This window comes from Trachypithecus francoisi, unplaced genomic scaffold (genome assembly GCF_009764315.1).
Source record: "Trachypithecus francoisi isolate TF-2019V2 unplaced genomic scaffold, Tfra_2.0 Lachesis_group8, whole genome shotgun sequence".
NCBI lineage: Eukaryota > Metazoa > Chordata > Mammalia > Primates > Cercopithecidae > Trachypithecus > Trachypithecus francoisi.
The window spans coordinates 11,345,551-11,369,496 of record NW_022681473.1 but is presented as its reverse complement, the minus strand read 5'-3'; the positions used below and the strand labels follow the sequence as shown (position 1 = coordinate 11,369,496).

The 23,946-nt window shown below is 49.6% G+C and overlaps 2 protein-coding genes, 1 long non-coding RNA gene and 1 pseudogene across 4 annotated transcripts in view; 2 read left to right on the top strand and 2 right to left on the bottom strand.

Moving 5' to 3' along the window:
* EEF1G (eukaryotic translation elongation factor 1 gamma) overlaps positions 1–4,288 on the bottom strand; it is a 13,456-nt gene extending 9,168 nt beyond the window's left edge. Inside the window, exons 1-5 of the mRNA XM_033206734.1 lie at positions 3,801–4,288; positions 2,555–2,713; positions 1,794–1,857; positions 1,500–1,642; positions 928–1,071 (exon numbers count right to left, since the gene is read on the bottom strand). Coding sequence (XP_033062625.1) covers positions 928–1,071; positions 1,500–1,642; positions 1,794–1,857; positions 2,555–2,713; positions 3,801–3,812 — 522 coding nt within the window. The 5' untranslated portion in view covers positions 3,813–4,288. The remainder of the gene's footprint in view (positions 1–927; positions 1,072–1,499; positions 1,643–1,793; positions 1,858–2,554; positions 2,714–3,800) is intronic.
* LOC117081107 lies at positions 4,227–5,058 on the top strand. Its single transcript, XR_004436091.1, has 2 exons — positions 4,227–4,327; positions 4,451–5,058. It is a non-coding gene; the product is annotated as an uncharacterized LOC117081107 (long non-coding RNA).
* On the bottom strand, positions 5,012–23,946 carry TUT1 (terminal uridylyl transferase 1, U6 snRNA-specific). The gene is made up of 9 exons (XM_033206726.1): positions 23,720–23,946; positions 20,755–20,945; positions 12,601–12,916; positions 12,318–12,418; positions 8,408–8,877; positions 7,160–7,269; positions 6,891–7,001; positions 6,626–6,718; positions 5,012–6,194 (listed from the first exon to the last, which is right to left on the bottom strand). The coding sequence occupies exons 1-9, from the start codon at positions 23,913–23,915 to the stop codon at positions 5,056–5,058; spliced, it is 2,727 nt and encodes a 908-aa protein (XP_033062617.1). The 5' UTR covers positions 23,916–23,946; the 3' UTR covers positions 5,012–5,055.
* Positions 10,672–11,716, top strand: LOC117081106 (annotated as a pseudogene). The gene has a single exon (XR_004436090.1). The product of XR_004436090.1 is annotated as an L-lactate dehydrogenase B chain-like (transcript).

Genomic DNA, 23,946 nt, shown 5'->3' with positions numbered 1-23,946 from the left:
TCTCCAAAAGAGCCTTTTTTTTTTTTTTTTTTTTTTTGCGATGGAGTCTCGCTCTTGTCCCCCAGGCTGGAGTGCAGTGGCTTGATCTTGGCTCACTGCTACCTCCACCTCATAGGTTCAAGTGATTCTCCTGCCTCAGCCTGCCAAGTAGCTGGGATTACAGGCGTCTACCACCACGCCTGGCTAATTTTCGTATTTTTAAGACGGGGGTTTCGCCATGCTGGCCAGGATGGTCTCAAACTCCTGACCTCAAGTGATCCACCTGCCTAGGCCTCCCAAAGTGCTGGGATTATAGGTGTTAGACACAGTGCCTGGCCTGCCTCCAAAAAGATCTTAATGCTGAAGCTACCATCATCACCTCTGTCTTCACAACTAAGAATAACCAATCTTCCCAAGAAATATGGCAACAAACTAAACATCTTAGCTGCCAAACAGGAACTAAAGGCAAGACATTACCCAACTTCTTGAGAGAAGGGAAATCAAGTGATGGTATTCAGTCCTGGGATTCCTGGCTGTTTTCTGTTTGTTTGTTTTGAGACGGAGTCTTACTCTGTTGCCCAGACTGGAGTGCAGTGGGGCGATCTCTGCTCACTGCAACCTCCGCCTCCCAGGCTCAAGTGATTCTCGTGCCTCAGCATCCCAAGTAGCTGGAAGTATAGGTGTGCGCCACCACACCCGGCTAATTTTTGCATTTTTAGTAGAGACGGGGTTTCACCATGTTGGCCAGGCTGGTCTCCAACTCCTGACCTCAGGTGATCTGCCTACCTTGGCCTCCCAGCGTGTTCAGATTACAGGTGTGAGCCACTGCACCCAGCTCTAGCTGTTTTCCAAGCCCTCAGCAGAATGCAGGGTAACCTAGATATACCTTGTCACTTTGCTTCTAATCCCCATCTACCCCCTGCCAAATGGATTCTCCATAAATTTCACCTGCTTATAGAGCCACAACAGGGTGCAGACAACTGTGATGTCAGCCAATGTCACTCGTTCGCCCACCAGAAAAGTCCTCGTCTTCAAGTGAGCATCCAGCAGCCCCAGAATTCGTCTCACTTCCTCCTTTGCATTCTCAGTGGCCTAGTGATTCAACATGATAAAACGCATCAGTGGGTACCAACCCCTTTCCCTCACCTCCCCAACTAATAGAACTAAGGAGGCTATTTCACCTAGGAGTCCGAGCTCAACCTCACCCTCTTTCAACGGAGGCAGATCCTAGGATCACTCTAAATGTATCATAAAGGAGCTTTATACATAAAGGGGCTCCAGCCACCCCCTTTACCATCTGGTATAATCTCTTCACAGCAGCAATCCCTCTTCTGACCACTCATGACAGACACTTCCTCCATCAACTGCCCACTACTTCAAACTTGTACCCAGAGATTATGTCTTCTCATTGCCTATATATCCTTGGCACCTTTTTTTCAACCTATTTTATTTCTTTCTCCCAACACCCAGGAGCTAATGCCACCCCTGCCCCTGGCTTCTCCCAAAGTTCCAAGGCTCACCTGTTTATTGTGGTGCATGATGCCCAAGGTGGGGAATACCCAGGTACTGGCTGGGGGCACTATATCGGAATCAGCAAAGCTCACCCACTGCACCACCTGGGCTGCCGCCTCTGGAGTACTTCCCCGCAGCTCCTCGTTGCTCACTGCAGAGGCAGAACACAAAGGTCAGAACTCTGGGGGAATGCCAACACCAGTCCAGGTCCTGAAGAATTCCTTCATATGCATCCCCGCTCACACCCTCTCCTACACCCTCACCTCCAAATTCTCCCATTCCCATATACCCCTGCAAATTACCATAGTAGGCAATGGCGTTGCTCTCAAACACACAGAATCCATCGTCACCCTCAAATGCCGGAACCTGGGGACAAAGCAGTGAAAAGGTAAAATACACAAAATTTCTCCCTAACCAATACCAGAAGCCAAACTGCTTTGGATAAAAATACTTATATAAAACTGACGATCCTCACTATCCAAACTCTCGATACTATCTGATACTCAAGAACCATAAATAAATACTTCAAGAACTTGGCATCCTTTGCAATCTGAATTCACAATGTTAACTAGGAAGCACAATAGATTTGAATAGTACAGGATATTTGTATGAAATCTCTGGATCAAACAAGCAGAAGACCAAAAGCAACTCCTGTATCAATGTATCAGTGCAAGTATTAGTGTGTGACCCAGATCCACATAGCACTTCATCTCCTCCATTCTTAGCACGTTTTTTCACCTATCTCTGTAAACCCCTTGGGGTAAGAATCCTGCCCATAACAGATAATCTGATATATTTGCACTGAAAATGCTTAGTCAAAACTCATTCTCTTTCCCACAAAGTAAACTCGTGAATTTTATAAAGTCACAGAATAACTCTGTACTTTTTTTTTTTTTTTTACAACTACATGTGAATCTACATTTATCTCAAAATAAAATCACTGAAATATTGAAGAAAATAACATGGGAAGCTCTCTTTTAGAGATGGGGGCCATCTCCAGAGTGATAGAATCCCAGGCCTTCGTTTCTCAGAACCGAAGGACGCTCCCCATCTCCCAACTCACCTTGCCGGCAGGAAATTTGCGGAGAAATTCAGGGGTGCGGTTGGTTTGGCCAAAATGGAAGTGGGGTGGTGCGGAGAGCACGCGGACCTGAGCCCCGCTGTACTGAGCAGCGATGAGAGCCTTGAAGGCCCTCCAGTTTTCAGGATATGTATACAGGGTCTATGGGAGAAAGAGAGGAACAAAATTAGTAAGAGTATTGGGGTCCCAGTCCTAAATGCCATTCCCCAGGATGACTTGCCTGAATAATCCCAATGTGTTCAACTCACCCTTTTACTTCCTCTGGTGAACCAAGTCCTTTAACACTTGTCATATGTAATCAGAATCCTCCGAAATACCAAGAACAGAACTACACACCAACTGCTAAATAAAGCTTGTTGACAGATGTGACCTTCCCTAAGGACACCTCTAGAAGCATGCTCTTTCCCTCAAATCTATCTCCAAGAAATCCAGAACTTCTAGCTCCATCAGACTCCATCTGCTTACAAACATACTCCCTTCCCTTCACAGAGCCTTCGTTTCATTCATTGATGGTTCCGAGCGCCTGCCTACTCTACTGCTCAGCTGCTCACCGCTTCAAAAGCATCATCCTGTCTCTAAGGCACGCACAACGATCGAGAGATTTCTAGTTCCCCTCAGAGTGGCCAGAGATAGGGGATGGCATGCCGTCTTCTTAAATCAACTCCTCTCCCTCAAAAGCCTTTCTTTCCGTGTCGCGCAAACCATCCCTCCGGTCCTGTCCCGCAGCAAGTTCCCCGGCGTTGCCTTCTCTATTAAGCTGGCCAGCGGACTCCAATTGGTCTGACTTCACTGTCCGGAGAATCCTCTCGCTCCCAAACCTCCCTGAGAGACTACCTTTAACCGTGCCAGCCGGACCTGCCCACAAAGACCCTCCTCTTCACCCTGTCCCCGCTGTTACTCCACAAAACGGTCACAGAAGTTCGTCAACCTGCCCAGATACCACGCCTCAAGGCGGCAATAGAGCCGAACCCCTTTTTCAGGCTTCGGACGGCCCAGATTCTGCATCCCTTTTCTCCTCTTCCCCAGACCCTTCCACCTCTGGCCTCCGAGAGCCCCAGCCTCAGTTCCCCTCCAGGCCGTAGGAACCTTGCTCTCCAGCAGTACGGTCTGTAGACCCAGAATCAGTTCCCCATTCAGCCTCAGAACTCCTCTGGCGCCAACTGGCCCCACTCGGGCAAAGGATGGCGGTGGATAGGATGACCCGAACCACCAGTGCCGGCAAACTTACCCCAGCCGCCATGGTGATTCCGCAAAGAAAGGGGGTGGGGTTCTCCGCGCTGCCGCAAAGTAAGCCGCCCAGGAGAGAAAGGAGGGGGAAAGGGGAGAGCCGTGGAGAAACAGCAGCCGGAAAGCGAGGACGACACAGAAGACATACGTACGACAGTTCGGTATCCAATGGCGCTGAATTGGAAAATGAACGGGGTGGGTGGGGCCTGCTGGCCAGCGCGGAAAAAGCTCGCGCCTGCGCATTGGAGATCTTGACCGGCCCGCCCCTCAGGTGCAGCGGGCCAATCGGAGTCTAGACGTGGAGGTAGACAGCGTGGAGGGCGGGGAAGCTGTGAGAACCCGCTGGAAAAGCCGCGGGTTCTCGGCTACGTGGCGCTACTGCTGGCCCGCGCGGCCAGGCTGCTGGGGGCGTCCCCCTGTGGCCCGCCCAGGGACAAGTGACTTGATGATAGGTTCTGCCAAGCCCCTCACATGATTCTGTGAAACTCATGGGAGCGAGGAACGACTGCTGCGCGGAGGTGACAGTGTGTGTGCTATATACCCTTTAGTTCCTGCTCTGCTTTTCCTCCAGAAACGGATGAGTGTCTAACAGGGGCCCCGGTCTGAACCCACCTGCCAAAGTGACATTTGCTCACATCTAACCCCTTACAGCTCCCGGGTGCTGTTATTGCAAGGGCACCGGCCCTCCGGCCCGAAGCAGGGCAGGGACATGAGGGAGAACGCGCCCTGTCCCTCCCACCTCCTCCGGACTCGGCCCCTGGAGGGGCTGACGCTGGAAGACCTGACATCATCGCTTCTGATGTTCATGGCTTTTGACTCATGTTCAGGTTTGAAGTCTTTTACCCAGTTTAAGAACGGGATGAACTCTCCTCGTTTAAAGGAGAGAATGAAGAACCCTGAACGCAAATCTCGATCCTTGTCCCCATTAATCTGAGGCGGCAGGAAGAATGTGGAGGCAAACCTGGCTCTTCTCAGTACTGTTCAGCCACCCACCGCTCTGCCATTCAGGAACTCTGCGCGGGTGCCAGGTGCCACGCGCGGTGCTGCCTCCGCACTCCCCGCAAGCTGTGCGAACTGTAGGAAGGAGAGGCTGCTGGGGTGGAGAGCAGCAGGGAGACCCATGTTCGGGGTCAGACGAGAGCAGCTTCATGAAGTTCTGGGGGAGGCGAAGCATTATGACCAGATGGAAATGAAAGGAAACGGGAGACTCTGTATTAATAAACTAGCAGCTTTATTGCCCTTTAGGGGCCATGTCTTCACTTGAGATGTCTAAGTGCTTGAGGGAGGAAAACCTGTAAGAAATGATGGAGATCAGGGAACAGGCCTTGGCGATCCTGGAGCGGGGTCACAGTGAGCATTCGGTCAGCCGGGGAGACAGACGCCACAAAGCTCAGCAGGGGCTCAGTTTCTGGCCTCTCTTCGCCACCACTCAGTCCTCTCAGCTCCTGGGTGACCTGAGCCTCAGTTGCCAGCCACCCTGCTCCTGTGCCAGCACCACCTCCAGCTCCTGCCTTGGTTTGCTGCTGCAAGCGTCTACGGGCTCGCCGCCGCCCCTGCCACACTCGGTGCCACAAGGCACAGCGCCAGCTCACTGAGGAGGGCAGGGATGCCCCCTTCCCTGCCTCACCCTGGTTCCCTTCTTGGGCTGCCTCATGTCCCTTGGGCCCCCGCTCTGCCAGGGCCGCATGGCTGGGCTGCCCCTCTTCTCCAGGGGCTCCATGCTTTCCAGTTGTCAGGGGCAGCTCCCCTGGCTGCCCAGGGCCCTGCATGGCCCAGTCCTGCACCATCTCTCCAACCTCTATAACCATCTCTTCTACCCCGTCCCCTGCACATCCCTGCTGCTCCTCTCTCCCCTCCTCACAGCTCTTTTTCAGTCCATCTAGTTTCAGTCTTTTGCTCGTCCCTTCCTGAGAGGATTCCCCAGTTCCACCTCCTTCTGACCGCGGCCTCTTGGTTCCCTGTTCTATATGGCACCCCAGTGCTTCCCTGAATACCTGCACCAGGGCAGGAGTGAGCTGGGTGAAGGGTGCAAGGGGTAAAGGGATTGGAGTAGCAGAGAGTAGGGAGCTGGGGGAGCTGGGCTGCAGAAGAGGGAGCAGCCCCCAGTCCCGACCCCGGGAGGAACGGCGCTGGTACTGGAGGCTTCGGCAGTAATTGGCTGCCGCTCGGCAGCAGTTCTGTAGGCGCCCAGCCACCCGGCTGGTCACATTGGCTGCGACATTGTGACTCAGGTCAAAAGGGTCCTGGAGATTCATGGGGCCAAGGCGCAGACCCTCCCAGAGATTAGAGGGCAGGGTCCCTGCCACAGGCAGTGCCTGACCCTCCCGCAGGGACAGCAGTGAGCCACGAAGATCCCAGCAAGATACACAGGAGAAGAACTGGGCTAGCAGGGAACCTGGAGGAGGAGGAAGAGTGGGGAAAGGGGGTCATTTAGAGGCCAGAACTGACACAGGTCCTGCACCAGAGCCATTTCCTTAGCAGGACTTTCTTTTTTCCCTTCCAAGGGGCTCAGCAGAGTCCCAGGAAGCTAGGCTTCTCTGATCCCTATAAACAAGAGGTCAGACCTCTCTCCCTGCCCCCACATGATCTCCCTGCCCCCACATGATTTCCCTGCCCAGATGCTGCTGCTCCCTGCTAGCCAGTGTAACCTTGGGTAAGTCACTTAATTGCTCCCAAACATGGTTTCTTCATCTGTAAAATGGCAGTAATAATATTAGGTGTCTCACAGGTTTTCTGTGAGAACCATGCCTGGCACACAGTGTGATATATGTTACCTACTGTTGATGAACATCATTACTAGTCCTCTACCAGGCTCCCCAAACTCACTGAGGGGCTCCACATTTGTGCTGCGCTCCAGTCTTGAGGCATCCCTGGGGAAACTGCAGTCCCAGCCATCGACTTCCACCTGCTCCCCCTCTCCTGTGAAAGTAAAAAAGGTGAGAGTCAGTCTGGAAGCAGGGAGATTGAGGGTTGGGGTAGAAATGGGGGTGATAGCAGAGATCTCATTCCCCGAGTTGCTTTGGTGTATCTAAGTGTGATGAAGAAGAGAGGAAGCTAACAAGATGGAGAGGGTGGATGCTAGGCCGAGTACCTGCTTTCTGGGTGAGCTGGGATACAGTGGGCAACACAGGAGGGTCCCTGGTCTGAAGAAAATATATCACCAGCAAGGTCAGGGCGTAGTTACTGAGAAGGGGGCCACTCCCTGGGTAAATAAGCAGTAATTCCAGTTAGATCAGAGGTGCGTCCAATCCCCCCACTGGCAGTTTTCTCAGCCTCGGTGCCCATTCTGACCTCCCTTCTCTCCCTGAATCCCTGCCTTTGTCCTGACTCAGCCGCAAGTCTGTCCTGATGCATTCTCACCTGAAAGCCCCCGACCCTGAGCCCAGCAGCGGAGGGTGTACACGAGGGGCCGGACTCGACCATCTAGCTCAGAGCAGAGACTCAGGAAACGGGAGTTATGCAGGGCCAGCCTGGGATGAAGCAGGGACAAGGTTGTTAGGGCTTGGGGACATCAGAACCTACCACCCCCAGCTTTCATTCCAGACTTGCATAACTGGGGCCAGCTGGAATAAGGCCAAAACAGAGTTTCCCCAAAGGTTGCTCAAACACTGATCTTGTGAGACAGTGTGCAAAAAGACAAAGGAGGTCGGGAAACACTTCATCCTGTACGCCCATCCTGGACATTCACAGCACATTATTCTTAAGACTGCTTATGAGCCATGGTCACACCACTGCACTCCAGCCTGGGTGACAGAGCAACATCCCATCTCTTTTTTTTTTTTTTTTTTTGTATTTTTAGTAGAGACGGGGTTTCACCGTGTTAGCCAGGATGGTCTCGATCTCCTGACCTTGTGATCCGCCCGTCTCGGCCTCCCAAAGTGCTGGGATTACAGGCTTGAGCCACCGCGCCCGGCCAATCCCATCTCAAAAAAAAAAAAAAGACTGCCCAGAGCCTTTACTATGCAAAGAAACAAAGACAGGAAGGGAGAGAAGAAGGAAGGAAAGGAGAAAAAGAAGGCAAGGCAAGGGGAGAAGGGAGGAAATGGAGAAAACTTTTTGCATCTAATTTTGAATTTCCCAAATTTATTCAACCGCAGAACTCTTTTCTACATCCCTTGAAAGTAGTATTCTAAGGAACACACTTTACAAACACTGAAATGGAAGCCAGGCAGGAGGAGACAAGGGACAGAAAGAGGGATAGTCCCAAACAAGGACAAACTTGAGACTTGGCAGGTGCAGGAGTTTCCCAAACCAGACTCTCTCCTGGCCCACCCCAGAATTCTCAGCTGGCCTGCCCCAAAGAAAGGTATGGTGCCTCATGCCTGTAATCCCAGCACTCTGGGAGGCCGAGGGAGGCGGATCACCTAAGGTTGGGAGTTCGAGACCAGCCTAACCAACATGGAGGAACCCCCGTCTCAACTAAAAATACAAAATTAGCTGGGCGTGATGGCGCATGCCTGTAATCCCAGCTACTTGGGAGGCTGAGGCAGGAAAATCACTTGAACCCGGGAGGCGGAGGTTGCAGTGAGCCAAGATGGCGCCATTGCACTCTAGCCTGGGCAACAAGAGCGAAATGTTGTCTCAAAAAAAAGAAAAAAAGAAAGATACCGGTTACTGAGGGAGACGTCACCGTGGAGACCTGAAGGCCGATGACAGAACTTGACCACAGGGCGCCGGGCGGAGGGCACAGTTTGGACTCGATATACCCCAGGGACACAGCCCCGGAGAATGGATCCCACCAGCTCCAGCATTGCTGCCCCTTCTGCTTTCTCCCTCTTTGGGGCCTCTGCTAGTTCCAGGGCCTTCCCCAGGTCCCCCTCTCCCCTGTCCTCCAGCAGTGGTGAGGCTGGAGGCAGAGACTGGGGAGAAGCAAGGGTCTCAGAGGCCAAGGCAGAGTCCGGAGTTTGGGGTGCCAGGGAGGAGGAAGGGGTTTCCAAGTCCAGGGCTTCAGAATCCTGGGGAGAAGCTGGAGGTTGTGAATCTGGAGGGGAGGCTGGGGTGCAGGCCAGGGCTTGAGGGTCCAGTGGGGAAGCCAGAGCCGAGTCCAGCGATGGAGATTCTGGAGCCTTTGGGACTGGCTGTGGACAGAAATGAGCTGGGTGAAATGCTTCTGCTGTCCCCTAAGCAGAGAACATCTCTATCCCCAAGATAATATTACTTCCAGCTTATTCAGCAATATTCTAAGGGCTTTATACATATTAACTCATTTAATCTTCACAGCAACCTTTTTTTTAAAGATAACCTTTTAATTCTATAAAATAAAAGGTCTACCTCTGCAAAAAATGTCATTATCATGAAAGACAAAAACAGAGGAACTATTACAAACTAAAGAAGACTAAAGAGAAACCGTAACAGTCCATTGTCAGGACAGCTGACCAAATTAGAGTGTGGACGGTAAAGTCTAAAGGTTTACATTTGTGCCAATGTAGCATTTTCCCAGCTTGACAATAGTGCTGTGGTTATACACTAGAGTACCTTCGTTCTTGCATAGCACACATGGAGACACTGAGGGGTAAAGGAATGTGACACATGCGACCTTCTTTCAGATGACTCAGAAAATATAAATAGAGACAGTGTGTGTGTAGAGAACGATAAAAAGAATAAAACATTTAAAAACTCCTGTTGCGGGGGCAGCAGGCATATAGGAACTCTACTGTCTGCTCACTTTTGCTGTGAATCTAACACTGCTCTAAAAAATAAAGTCTTTTTTTTTTTTTCTGAGATGGAGTCTCAATCTGTCATCCAGGCTGGAGTGCAGTGGCACGATCTTGGTTCACTGCAACCTCCGCCTCCCGGGTTCAAGCTGTCGCTCCGGCCTCAGCCTCCCAAGTAGCTGGGATTACAGGCGAATGCCCCCATACCCGGCTGATTTTTTTCTTTTCTTTTTTTTTTTTTTGAGACGGAGTCTTGCTCTGTCGCCTGGGCTGGAGTGCAGTGGCCGGATCTCAGCTCACTGCGAGCTCCGCCTCCCGGGTTTACGCCATTCTCCTGCCTCAGCCTCCTGAGTAGCTGGGACTACAGGCGCCCGCCACCTCGCCCAGCTAGTTTTTTGCATTTTTAGTAGAGACGGGGTTTCACCGTGTTAGCCAGGATGGTCTCGATCTCCTGACCTCGTGATTCGCCTGTCTCGGCCTCCCAAAGTGCTGGGATTACAGGCTTGAGCCACCGCGCCCGGCGATTTTTCTATTTTTAGTAGAGACGGCGTTTCACCACGTTAGCTAGGCTGGTCTCAAACTCCTGACCTCAGGTGATCCACCTGCCTTGACCTTCCAAAGTGCTGGGATCACATAGGCATGAACCACTGCGCCCAGCCAAGTCTATTTTTTGAAAATAATAATAGGCTGGGCATGGGGGCTTATAACCTGTAATTCCAGCAATTTGGGAGAATGAGGCAGGGGGATTCCTTGAGCCCAGGAGTTCAAGACCAGCCTGGGCAACATAGTGAGACCCTATTTCTAAGTAATAATAATAATCCTTTTCTATTCCTAAAAACAGAATCTGTACATTAGATGTTAGAAAATACAGGTAAGTGGCCGGGCATGGTAGCTCATTCCTGTAATCCCAGCACTTTGGGAGGCCAAGGTGGGTGGATCACTTTAGGCCAGGAGTCCAAGAGCAGCCTGGCCTACATGGAGAAACCCCATCTCTACTAAAAATACAGAAAATTAGCCAGGCATGGTGGCGTGTGCCTGTATTCTGAGCTACTTGGGAGACTGAGGCACGAGAATCACTTGAACCCAGAAGGTGGAGGTTGCAGTGAGTAGAGATCACAGCACTGTACTCCAGCTTGGGTGACAGAGTTAGACTGTGTCTCAAAAAAAAAAAAAAAAAAAGAAAATACACATAAGCAAAACTAAAAGGACCTTATTGTATATTCTTTAATATATTTTTTCCTAAAGGAGAAATGATGGATCTGCAGCATGGGAGCTTATTTCTTCAGACGCCTAAAATTGTGGCAGATAAAGATTATTCTGTGACTGCCAATTCTAAGATTGTAGTGGTAACTGCAGGAGTCCGTCAGCAAGAAGGGGAGAGTCGGCTCAATCTGGTGCAGAGAAATGTTAATGTCTTCAAATTCATTATTCCTCAGATCGTCAAGTACAGTCCTGATTGCATCATAATTGTGGTTTCCAACCCAGTGGCCATTCTTACATATGTTACCTGGAAACTAAGTGGATTACCCAAACACCGCGTGATTGGAAGTGGATGTAATCTGGATTCTGCTAGATTTCGCTACCTTATGGCTGAAAAACTTGGCATTCATCCCAGCAGCTGCCATGGATGGATTTTGGGGGAACATGGCGACTCAAGTGTGGCTCTGTGGAGTGGCGTGAATGTGGCAGGTGTTTCTCTCCAGGAGTTGAATACAGAAATGGGAACTGACAATGATAGTGAAAATTGGAAGGAAGTGCATAAGATGGTGGTTGAAAGTGCCTATCAAGTCAAGCTAAAAGGATATACCAACTGGGCTACTGGATTAAGTGTGGCTGATCTTATTGAATCCATGTTGAAAAATCTATCCAGGATTCATCCCGTGTCAACAATGGTAAAGGGGATGTATGGCATCGAGAATGAAGTCTTCCTGAGCCTTCCGTGTATCCTCAATGCCCGAGGATTAACCAGCGTTAACCAGAAGGTAAAGGATGATGAAGTTGCTCAGACCAAGAAAAGTGCAGATACCCTGTGGGACATCCAGAAGGACCTAAAAGACCTGTGACTACTGGGCTCTAGGCTATAGAAATTTAAAAACTACAATGTTATTAACTCTGAGCCTTTAGTTTCATCCGTGTAGATGGATCGCAGTTTGCTTTGATCTTCTTCAATATGTGAATTTGGGCTCACAGAATCAAAGCCTATGCTTGGTTTAATGCTTGCAATATGAGCTCTTGAACAAATAAAATTAACTATTGTAGTGTGGGAAAAAAAAAATTATTTTTTCCAAAATAAGATCATATTATACACACCATTTTGAAAAATTTTTTTGTTACGACTGGCAGGTATCCATGTCAAATCATTTTTTCTTTCTTTTTTTTTTTTTTTGAGAAGGAGTCTCCTTCTGTCACCCAGGTTGTAGTGCAGTGGTGCAATCTTGGCTCACTGCAACCTCTGCCTCCCGTGTTCAAGGTGATTCTCCTGCCTTAGCCTTCCAAGTAGCTGGAACTACAGGTGTACACCACCATGCCCAGTGTATTTTGTTTTTAGTAGAGACGGTGTTTCACTATATGTTGGCCAGACAGGTCTTGAACTCCTGACCTCAGGTGATCCGCCCACCTCAGCCTCCCAAAGTGCTGGGAGTACAGGTGTGAGCCACCGTGCCTGGCCCTGTCAGTTCATTTTCATCCCATCTAATACTCATCCATATTCACATCTCTCCAATTACAATAAAGCCTTTCAGGTAGGTCCTATTATCTGCATTGTAGATGAGGAACTAAGGCATGGAGAGCTAAAGGACTTGCCCACAGTCACATGGCCATTCTCATGGACTCTTCCCAGCTGCCTCTCTGGGGCACTCACTCACCTGGGGCTCTTCCAAGTCACCCAGATCCAAGAAGAGGTCAAGATCACAGCCATGGACATCGAAGCTATTTATGGAAGAGCCAAAAGGGTGGACCACACAGCCTGGGTGCCAAGCAGAGAAGAAAGGTCATGAGAAGTTAGGGAGAAGCAGGGGGAGGAAGAACAAAAGGAAGCACAAAGATGGAAAAGCAACCAAACACCTCTAGTGGAGGGAGGACTGGGGATATAGACACAGGGGAGCAAAGGCCAGGGAGGGCTCAGACATAGTAGGGGAGGTAACTTACCAGGGAAGAACTCTGTGAAGACCTCCTGCATCAGGGCCACTACCAGGCTCCGAAGCTGCCGCTCAGCCTCGGACAACTCCCTCAGCCCCACAAGCTTTATCATTTGTGTCCCCACGTCTGTGGCCTCAGCTAGTGCTTTGGCCAGCTGGTGACTGTCGGGGGCCGCTCCTTTGGGGGATTTGGAGGCCGGGCTCTGGAACTCCCTCTGCTCCCGTGGGCGGACACGCAGGCGATGTCCTCCCAGGCTGTGCTGGGACTGTGACAAGACAGCCTCTCGAGCACCCACGTCCCCCATCTCCACAATGGCAAACACTCCCTGGTAAACAACAACAGGGGCAGAGATGATGGTTTTGGAACCAAGAACCTAAGCACATGATCTACAGTGGATGAGAATATTAGAAATGGGGACTATCCCATAAATTGAGAATATTTGCTTGCTGTTTTCATAATAACAGGGGACATATTTAGAAAAGCAATTTTCAGTCAGGTACAGTGACTCGTGCCTGTAATCCCAGCACTTTGGGAGGCTGAGGCAGGAGAACTGCTTGAGCCCAGGAGTTGGAGACCAGCCAGGGCAACATAGTGAGATCCCATCTCTATAAATAATTTTTTTTTTTTTTTGAGATGAAGTCTCATGCTGTCCACCCAGACTGGAGTGCAATGGGGTGATCTCGGCTTAGTGCAACCTCTGCCTCCCAGGTTCTCCTGCCTCAGCGATTCTCCTGCCTCAGCCTCCCGAGTACCTGGGATTACAGGTGCATGCCAAGATGCCCAGGTAATTTTTGTATTTTTAGTAAAAATGGGGTTTCACCATGTTGGCCAGGCTGGTCTCTAACTCCTAAACTCAGCCTCCCAAAGTGCTGGGATTACAGGTGTAAGCCACCGCACCTGGCCAGTACAAAGAATTATTTAAAATTAGCCAGGCAGTCCCAGTTACTGGAGAGGAAGAGATGGGAGGATCGCTTGAGCCCGGAGGCTGAGGTTGCAGTGAGCCGAGATCGCACCACTGCACCCCAGTCTGGGTGAGAGAGCCACACCGTCTCAAAAAAAAAAAAAAAAAAAAACGGGCCGGGCGCAGTGGCTCACACCTATAATCCCAGCACTTTGAGAGGCCGAGGCGGGCGGATCACAAGGTCAGGAGATCAAGACCATCCTGGCTAACACGGTGAAACCCCGTCTCTACTAAAAATACAAAAAAATTAGCCGGGCGTGGTGGCGGGCGCCTATAGTCCCAGCTACTCGGGAGGCTGAGGCAGGAAACTGGCGTGAACCCAGGAAGCAGAGCTTGCAGTGAGCCAAGATCGCGCCACTGCACTCCAGCCTGGGTGAGAGAGAGACTCCGTCTCAAAAAAAAAAAAAAAAGAAAGAAAGGAAGAAAAGTAGCCAGGCATGGCAGCACACACCTGTAGTCCCAGCTACTTGGGAGGCTATGGTAAGAGCATCACTTGAGCCCAGGATGTTAAGGCTGCACTGAGCCATAATTGCACCACTACACACCAGCCTGAGAGACACAGACCCTATCTCACAAAAAAGTAGAAAAACAATTATTTCTCTCACTCCTATGCCACACATTTTTCTCTCACCTCAGTCTGCCTCTAAAAACCTCATTTTATCTGTATTATTTCTGTCCCCCTACTCTTTCCAATGAGGTGATTACACTATGACCCACCCTATAACTTTTCCTGATATAATTAGAATTTTTTAACATTTATTAAGGATCCATGTAATGGAATGAGTCCACTTAAAAAATTTTAAACAATCGCCGGGCGTGGTGCCTCATCCCTGTAATCCCAGCACTTTGGGAGGCCAAAGTGGGTGTATCACAAGGTCAAGAGATCGAGACTATCCTGGCCAGTATGGTGAAACCCCATCTCTACTAAAAATACAAAAATTAGCCAGGCATGGTGGCACATGCCTGTAATCTCAGCTACTCAGGAGGCTGAGGCAGGAGAACTGCTTGAAGTGAAAGAGACCAAATGAAATCTACAGGCAGGCAGCCCGGGCGGCGCCTTGAGCCTAGTTAGAAGTTGACCCTACAGACAGACAGCCCGGGCGGCGCCTTGAGCCTAGTTAAAAGTTGACGCCGGACCTAACCGATAATGTTATCTATAGATTTCAGATGTTGTATAGACAAGCAATGTGAAAGTCCCTGTCTTGTTCTTTTTCTGTTCTAATTACTAGTGCTTGCCATATATCTCTCAACTTCCTGAGCCCAGTATAAACATATCCCACCATATGTCTCCCCTCCATATATCCCTCAACTTCCTGGGCTCATCCCACCATATGTCTCCCTACCATATATCTTTCAATTCAAAGACTACCATATATCTCAACTTTAGAAGGACACCACCTGGAAAATCCCCGATAAGAACACAGCCGTTTGTGAGAGCGCGGGAACCAATAAAAAAACTGCTAAATGTATAAACTTAAAATGTTAACCAATTGTAATGCTGTAACCTAGAGAATTCCCTCGTTCCTCTGCAACTTTACAAGTCCTGTTTACATTAGGCTATAAAAGGCAAGCGCACGCATTGTTCAGGGCCCTCCTGTATGTTGTGGAACGGAGGGACCAAGTTCGAACTTGCATTAAAGATCCTTGCCGCTTGGCTTTGACTCTGGACTCTGGTGGTCTTTTTCGGGGAACAAACGGTCTGGGCATAACAGAAGCCAGGAGGCGGAGATTGCAGTAAGCCGGGATTATGCTACTGCACTCCAGCCTGGCAATAGAGCGGGAATCGGTCTCAAAATAAATAAATAAATAAATAATTAAAATTTAAAAAAATCAATTCATGTAATGAACACTGTGCTAGGCATAAATATTGTGGGGAAAAGAAAGAGAGATCAGCCTGTTACTGTGTCTATATAGAAGGAAGTAGACATAAGAGACTCCATTTAGTTCTGTATTTGAAATGCTGTTAATCTGTGACCCTATACCCCCAACCTTGTCCTTGCAAGAAATATGTGCTGTGGTGACTCAAGGTTTAATGGATATTGGGCTGTGCAGGATGTGTCTTTGTTAAACAAGTACCTGAAGGCAGCTTGCTGGTTAAAAATCCTGCCCGTCCCTGGGCAATGGAACATCTCCGGGTAAAACCCCTTGTGTGCTCTGTTTGCTGAGCAAGGAGAAAACCGCCTTTAGGAATAAGGTGGGACTTGCTGGAGCAATACTGCTAAAAGGCTTCTGGAGATGTTCGCATATGCATCTCAAGGCACAGCATTTTCCTTTAAACTTACTCATGTTACAAGGATTTTTGTTCATATGTCTTACTGATGATTTCCTCCCTACAATGATCCTAATGTCCAGCCACTCCCTTATCTTTTTGATGGTAAAGATAATTATCAATAAATAGTAAGGGAACTGAGAGACCGGTGCCGGCGTGGGTCCTCTGTAAGCACAGCACCGGTCCCCTGGGCCCCGCTTTTCTTTCTCTATACTTTGTCTGTGTCTTATTCCTTTTCTCAAGTCTCTCGTTCCACCTAACGAGAAACACCCGCAAGTGTGGAGGGGCAGGCCACCCCTTCAAATATAAACTCACAAACCCTATCTTCAAGAACTCACCATCTAGGAATAACAGCAATATAACAACTACACTGTTGTAAGTTGGTGAGTTCAGTGATATTCACTGGCCATATTTTTTTTAAGGTAAAATATCAGCAAGTAAGGAAAAACGCTGGGCACAGTGGCTCATGCCTGATCTCAACACTTTGGGAGGCCTAGGCAGGTGGATCACCTGAGGTCAGGAATTCAAGACCAGCCTGACCAACATGGCAAAACCCCATCTCCACTAAAAATACAAAATTAGCTGGATATGGTGGCGCATGCCTGTAATCCCAGCTACTCAGGAGGCAATTGCTTGAACCTGGGAGGTGGAGGTTACTGTGAGCCGAGATTGTGCATTGCACTCCAGTCTGGACAACAAGAGCGAATCTCCGTCTCAAAAAAAAAAAAAAAAAGGAAGGAAAACAGGACTGCTTTAGGGAAAAAGTCCATATTCTTTTATATCCTCCAATGGTAAAGCTGGACCCTCATCTTGTTTATGAAAAGGTACCTCCTACAGTAAGGCAGCACCAAGACAGAGTAGTGCTAGCATAAAGATAGACATTCAGATGAAGGGAGTGGAACTGAGACCCTGATTTGAACAACGGTGTCTGTCTGGGTAACACAGCGAGACTCTGTCTCAAAAAAAAAAAAAAAAAAAGACTAGCGTGCAGTGATGTGATTATAGCTCACTGTAGCCTTGAATTCCTGGGCTCAAGAGAACCTCCCGCCTCAGCCTCCTCAGTAGCTAGGATTATAGGGGCACACCACCACACCCAGACTTACTTCTACCCTTATGCCAAACACAGCAAAGAACCGAAGTGAAGCCAAGGACAAAGTTAGCTACTTGGACCTGCCCAGGCCAGTCTTCTGACTCTAATCAACCACAGTTTACCAGACTGCAGTACAACACCAAGTTTGTAACCACAGCCCCAGCTAGAGATAAAGTGTCCCTTTCACCGGGTTTGTCTGTGCTCATATTTTTCTCCAAAACCTCACAGAAGGCATTAAGGAGGGTAGGATTAGCAGATTCAGAAGACTGTGTCAGCTGGGCATGGTAGCTCATGCCTGTAATCCCAGCACTTTGGGAGGCCAAGGTGGGCAGATCACCCGAGGTCAGAAGTTCGAGACCAGCCTGGCCAACATGGTGAAACCTGGTCTCTACTAAAAATACAAAAAATAGCCGGGTGTGGTGGCGCGCGCCTGCGGTCCCAGGTACTCAGGCAGCTGAGGCGGGAGAATTGCTTGGTGGGATTACAGGCATGGGCCACCACACCTAGCTAATTTTTGTATTTGTAGTAAAGATAGGGTTTCACCATGTTGGTCAGGCTGGTCTTGAACTCCTGACCTTAGGTGATCCTCCCACCTCAGCCTCCTAAAGTGCTGGAATTACAGGCGTAAGCCACTGTGCCTGGCTGAGAAAAATACTTTTCCGAAAGGCCTCCTCAGTAAACTTCTACTTATATCTCAGTGGCCAGAATTCTATCACCAAAAAACTCCCTCTAAAAAAAAAGGAAAAAGAAAAGGCATTTTTCGGCCGGGCGCGGTGGCTCAAGCCTGTAATCCCAGCACTTTGGGAGGCCGAGACGGGCGGATCACGAGGTCAGGAGATCGAGACCATCCTGGCTAATACAGTGAAACCCCGTCTCTACTAAAAAATACAAAAAACTAGCCGGGCGAGGTGGCGGGCGCCTATAGTCCCAGCTACTCGGGAGGCCGAGGCAGGAGAATGGCGTAAACCCGGGAGGCGGAGCTTGCAGTGAGCTCAGATCCAGCCATTGCATTCCAGCCTGGGCGACAGAGCGAGACTCCGTCTCAAAAAAAAAAAGAAAAGAAAAAAGAAAAAAGAAAAGGCATTTTTCTCAGAAAAGAAGGAAAAAAAAAATAGGAGGATGGGACTTAGACTTAGGTGACAATAACCTTTTATTTTTTTGAGACGGAGTTTCGCTCTTGTTGCCCAGGTTGGAATGCAATGTCAGCTCACCACAACCTCCACCTCCCAGGTTCAAGCAATTCTCCTGCCTCAGCCTCCGGAGTAGATGGGATTACAGGCATGAGCCACCACTCCCGGCTGACACTAACCTTTTTTTTTGAGACTGAGTCTCACTCTGTCGCCCAGGCTGGAGGGCAGTGGTGCTATCTCAGCTCACTGCAAGCTCCGCCTCCCAGGTTCATGCCATTCTCCTGCCTCAGCCTTCCGAGTGGCTGGAACTACAGGCGCCCGCCACGGCGCCCGGCTAATTTTTTGTATTTTTAGTAGAGACCGGGTTTCACTGTGTTAGCCAGAATGGTCTCAATCTCCTGACCTCGTGATCCTCCTGCCTCGGCCTCCCAAAGTGCTGGGATTACAGGCGTGAGCCACTGCGCCCGGCCAACACTAAACTTTTATGCTGTGCCATACAACCTGCCCCTACTTGTTACCTGAAATATGGGGCAGCAGTATCCCAACTATGAAGAGCCAACATGCCAATAACGGCAGAGCGGGAAAACAGCAAAGCCCTGAACTGTCCAGGTCTGAACTTCTTGTTACATGAGAAAAACTAAGCTCCTATTGTTTAAGCCATTTGTAGTTTGGTTGCTGAATGCAACCCCTAACAAACACAGGCTCCACCCCATTCTAAAAGATAACCTGGGCTGCAAAGGGATATTTGGGATCACCTAAGCCATGCCTACATAACAAGAGTGCAGCCTCAGAACCACAGTATGACCAAGGAACACAGCACCTCAACAGTGAACTTTTTTGAAGGGACTGAAGGGATTCTAACAAAGCCTCCGTGGAGGCAACACAAAAAGCATGAGCTTGTTTAACACTCTCCAAAAGACAGGGTGTTCTAACCAAACAACCTCAGTACCTCTCAGTGTAAGTTAATAAACTGCTAACTGGTTTATCAACCAGGTTCTTGTACAGTTGATCCAGTGGTATGTTGTTCTTTAAGCACCAACTTTCACTATAATTACTTGTTTAATTGTTTACTTTCTCCTCTAGACTATAGGCTCTGTAAGAGCAGGGACCATATTTATCCCATTCACTACCCAGAATGCAGCCCTAAGCATAGTGCCTAGCACAAAGTTAGCTGTGAATAAGTATCTGGCAAAGAATTCACTGAATCAATAAATGACACACACAAAAAAATCTTCCAATGACTAACTCTGGTGAAGTGATAAAATCCAAGGGGTGCGACTGGGAGCAGTGGCTCATGCCCGTGATCCCAGCACTTTGGGAGGTTGAGGCGAGCGGATCACCTAAGGTCAGGAGCTCGAGACCAGCCTGGCCAACATGGTGAAACCCCATCTCTACTAAAAATACAAAAATTAGCTGGGCGTGGTGGCACGCACCTGTAATCCCAGCTGCTAGGGAGGTTAAGGTGTGGGAATTGCTGGAACGCAGGAGGCAGACGTCGCAGTGAGCCAAGATTGTGCCACTGCACTGAAAAAAATAATAAAAATAAAAATTCAAAGGGCGGGGGAGGTGTGAGAAGCTCCCAAAGTTGGCCTAACCCAAATACTGTGATGTCCATCAAGAACAAGCCACATTAGGAACCAGCTCAAAGAAGCTGTTGGTTTCTCTCTCTTGTCTTTTTGGTAGACAGCACATCTGATTCATTCTTTTGTTTTCTTTTTTTAAGATGGAGTCTTGGCCGGGCGCGGTGGCTCAAGCCTGTAATCCCAGCACTTTGGGAGGCCGAGACGGGTGGATCAAGAGGTCAGGAGATCGAGACCATCCTGGCTAACACGGTGAAACCCCGTCTCTACTAAAAAATACAAAAAACGGCCAGGCGCGGTGGCTCAAGCCTGTAATCCCAGCACTTTGGGAGGCCGAGACGGGCGGATCACGAGGTCAGGAGATCGAGACCATCCCAGCTAACACGGTGAAACCCCATCTCTACTAAAAACCACAAAAAACTAGCCGGGCGAGGTGGCGGCGCCTGTAGTCCCAGCTACTCGGGAGGCTGAGGCAGGAGAATGGCGTGAACCCGGGAGGCGGAGCTTGCAGTGAGCTGAGATCCGGCTAGAGCACTCCAGCCTGGGTGACAGACCGAGACTTCGTCTCAAAAAAAAAAAAAAAAAAAATACAAAAAACTAGCGGGCGAGGTGGCGGGCACCTGTATGTAGTTCCAGCCACTCGGGAGGCTGAGGCAGGAGAATGGCATAAACCCAGGAGGTGGAGTTTGCAGTGAGCTGAGATCTGGCTACTGCACCCCAGCTTGGGCGACAGAGCCAGACTCCGTCTCAAAAAAAAAAGATGGAGTCTCGCTCTGTCATCCAGACTGGAGTGCAGTGGCACGATCTCAGCTCACTGCAACCTCTGCATCCCAGGTTCAAGCAATTCTCCTGCCTTAGCCACCCAAGTAGCTGGGACTACAGGCATGCGTCACCATACCAGCTAATTTTTTATTTTTAGTAGAGACGGGGGGGGGGGGGGGGGGGGTGGGGGGGGGGGGGGGGGTGGGGGGGGTGGGGGGGGGGGGGGTGGGGGGGGGGTGGGGTTCACCATGTTGTTCAACTCCTGACCTCAGGATGGATCCGCCTGCCTCAGCCTCCCAAAGTGTTGGGATTACAGGTGTCCTCGCACCCAGTCCTGATTCATTCTTTAACCCAAGAGCCATTCACTTTACCTTGTCCTTGTCCATGACAACACTGGCCACAGGTCCAAATGCTTGGAAATACTCAGAGAGCTGAGCAGAATCCACATCCCTGGGAAAGCCACTGACAAACACACTTCGAAGTCCCTGGGCCTTTCTCGCAGCTCGTAGTTCCACCAGGTGCCGGTGCTTTCTGCCTCCCAAGTGGGCATCAAGGCTGGGTCCTGCAAAGACAAGTGTGAGATAAAAACATCCAAAGCGGCCGGGCGCGGTGGCTCAAGCCTGTAATCCCAGCACTTTGGGAGGCCGAGACGGGCAGATCACGAGGTCAGGAGATCGAGACCATCCTGGCTAACACTGTGAAACCCCGTCTCTACTAAAAAATACAAAAAACTGGCCGGGCGCGGTGGCTCAAGCCTGTAATCCCAGCACTTTGGGAGGCCGAGACGGGCGGATCACGAGGTCAGGAGATCGAGACCATCCTGGCTAACATGGTGAACCCCGTCTCTACTAAAAAATACAAAAAACTAGCCGGGCGACATGGCGGGCGCCTGTAGTCCCAGCTGCTTGGGAGGCTGAGGCAGGAGAATGGCGTGAACCCAGGAGGCGGAGCTTGCAGTGAGCTGAGACCCGGCCACTGCACTCCAGCCTGGGCGGCAGAGCGAGACTCCGTCTCAAAAAAAAAAAAAAAAAATACAAAAAACTAGCCGGGCGAGGTGGCGGGCGCCTGTAGTCCCAGCTACTCGGGAGGCTGAGGCAGGAGAATGGCGTAAACCCGGGAGGCGGAGCTTGCAGTGAGCTGAGATCCGGCCACTGCACTCCAGCCTGGGCGACAGAGCGAGACTCCGTCTCAAAAAAAAAAAAAAAAAGAAACATCCAAAGCACTCTTCAGCATGTCTGCCTTTGCTCTCTGTATACCTAAATCTTACTGATCCTTCCAAGCCACAGAAACTGTGACCTTTGACTAAACAAAGTCTTGGCTCCTTTCACCTTCCTCTCTTATAACTTTGTCTAAACAGTACATTCTTTTTAAAAATTTTTTTAAAAACAGTCTCACTGTTGCCCCTGCTGGAGTTCAGTGGCACAGTCTCCACTCACTGCAATTTCTGCCGCCCAGGGTTCTACAAATTCTCCTGCCTCAGCCTCCTGAGTAGCTGGGACTACAGGTGTGTGTCACCACGCCTAGCTAATTTTTGTATTTTTAGTAGAGACGGGTTCCCAGGAGAACTGGCTACACTATAAGTATCGTCTATTTTTACTTAAAGAACAGTGTAATAGTAAAGTCTTTCTTAAACCATCTATTTGTGCTAGGTAGAGCTGGAAATAAATTAACAGGTAACTTATCCAGGTCATCTACAGAAGAACTAAAAAAATTCAGATCCTGGAATATTTCGTGGATCATCTCTGGACATGGTATGACATAGTGATGTCAAGGGCAGGATCTGAAATCACATTGCCCAAGTACAAATCCCAGCTCTGACAAGCTGTGTGAGACCTTGGTCAAGTCATGAAGCCTCACTATGCTTCAACTTCCTCAGATATAAAATGGAAATAACAGTATCTAGCACCTCACACAGAGGTATTATTCATATGTATCACTTGGCAGAGAGTCTGGTAGATGGTAAATGTTGAAAAACTAGTCATTGCTATTATTTTAGTATGAGTTAGCTGCTTGAGTCACCAAAGTAAATGTGGGGCCAAGGAAGACTCCTAGGTTTCTGGCTTGGCTTACTGGATGAACAGTGATAGTGCCATTCACAGAGAAAAGGAAGAATGGAAGTAGACCCTGTTTAGGGAAGATTGTGATTCCAGACTTCAAAAGTAGGGCCGGGCACATTGGCTCACACCTGCAATCCCAGCACTTTGGGAGGTCAAGATGGGAAGATCGCTTGAGGCCAGGAGTTGGAGACCAACCTAGGCAACGTGGTGAAACCCCATCTCTACAAAAAATTAAAAAATTAGCCAAGGTCAGGCGTGGTGGCTCACGCCTATAATCCCAACACGTTGAGAGGCCGAGGCGGGCGGATCACGAGGTCAGGAGACCGAGACCATCCTGGTTAACACGGTGAAACCCCATCTCTACCAAAAATAAAAAAAAAATAGCCGGGCATGGTGGCGGGCGCCTGTAGTCCCAGCTACTCAGGAGGCTGAGGCAGGAGAATGGCGGGAACCTGGGAGGTGGAGCTTGCAGTGAGCCGAGATCACGCCACTGCACTCCAGCCTGGGCAACACAGCGAGACTCTGTCTCAAAAAAAAAAGAAATTAGCCAAGTATGGTGGTGCACGCTTGTAGACCCAACTACTTGGGAGGCTAGCCAGGGGTATCGCTCTGCAGCTGAGGTTGAGGCTGCAGTGAGCCAAGATCACACCACTGCACTGCAGCCTGGGTGACAGAGCGAGACCTTGTCTCAAAAAAAAAAAAAAAAGTGGAATTTGAAGTTACAGCGAACCCCTTGTCTGTCACACAAGAACCTTGTCTATTTTTCCAAACCCGTCTTCTGTCTCTTCCTCACTGGTACCTTATAGTCTAGTCATTCATGCCATCTATTTCATCCGTCCCCGCCTTTGAGTAGGTCCTCTGTAGGGGTCCTCTGATTTAGTTACTGATTCTCTGTGGTCCCACGGTTCTCCAAACATATCTATAAAGCATTGAAACTTTCTCCATCTCTACACGGTGAGCTCCTTCATCTCTGAACCCCCTTCCCCCACCCTAAAGATCAGCAGAATGCCAGACAACAGAGCATATGTCCAACAGATGATGGTTAAAGAAGAAATAAAACAATGGAAACGCGTTGTGGAGATTTCGTATACTGAGGAGGAGTGTAATGTGGTGGGACTTTCCCGACTCTCCAAATCCCCTCAGACTTGCGGAGTAAAAACGGAGGTGAGAGACCCTACCAACCGACCTGACAGGAACGATTACCTATAACCCTAACTTTCGCCAGGATCAAAAGATGAAAGCCCGCAACCACCCGGGTCCCTCACTAGCCACCGCTTACGGTTGGCTGTAGTAACGTGGCAGAGGCAGCAGCGGAAACCCCCACGCGGCAGCGATTCGACATCCGAATCCACCGCCGCCATAGCGACTCTCCTGTACCGACAAAAACACAAGCACCTCTGCCACGACCGGAACCCACTTCTCTGAAGCGCAACGCGCTCGGAAGCTACTTCCGCCGGTCCGATAGGAAGTGACATCAGTCGTCCAATTGCGCGGACACACTCCTCC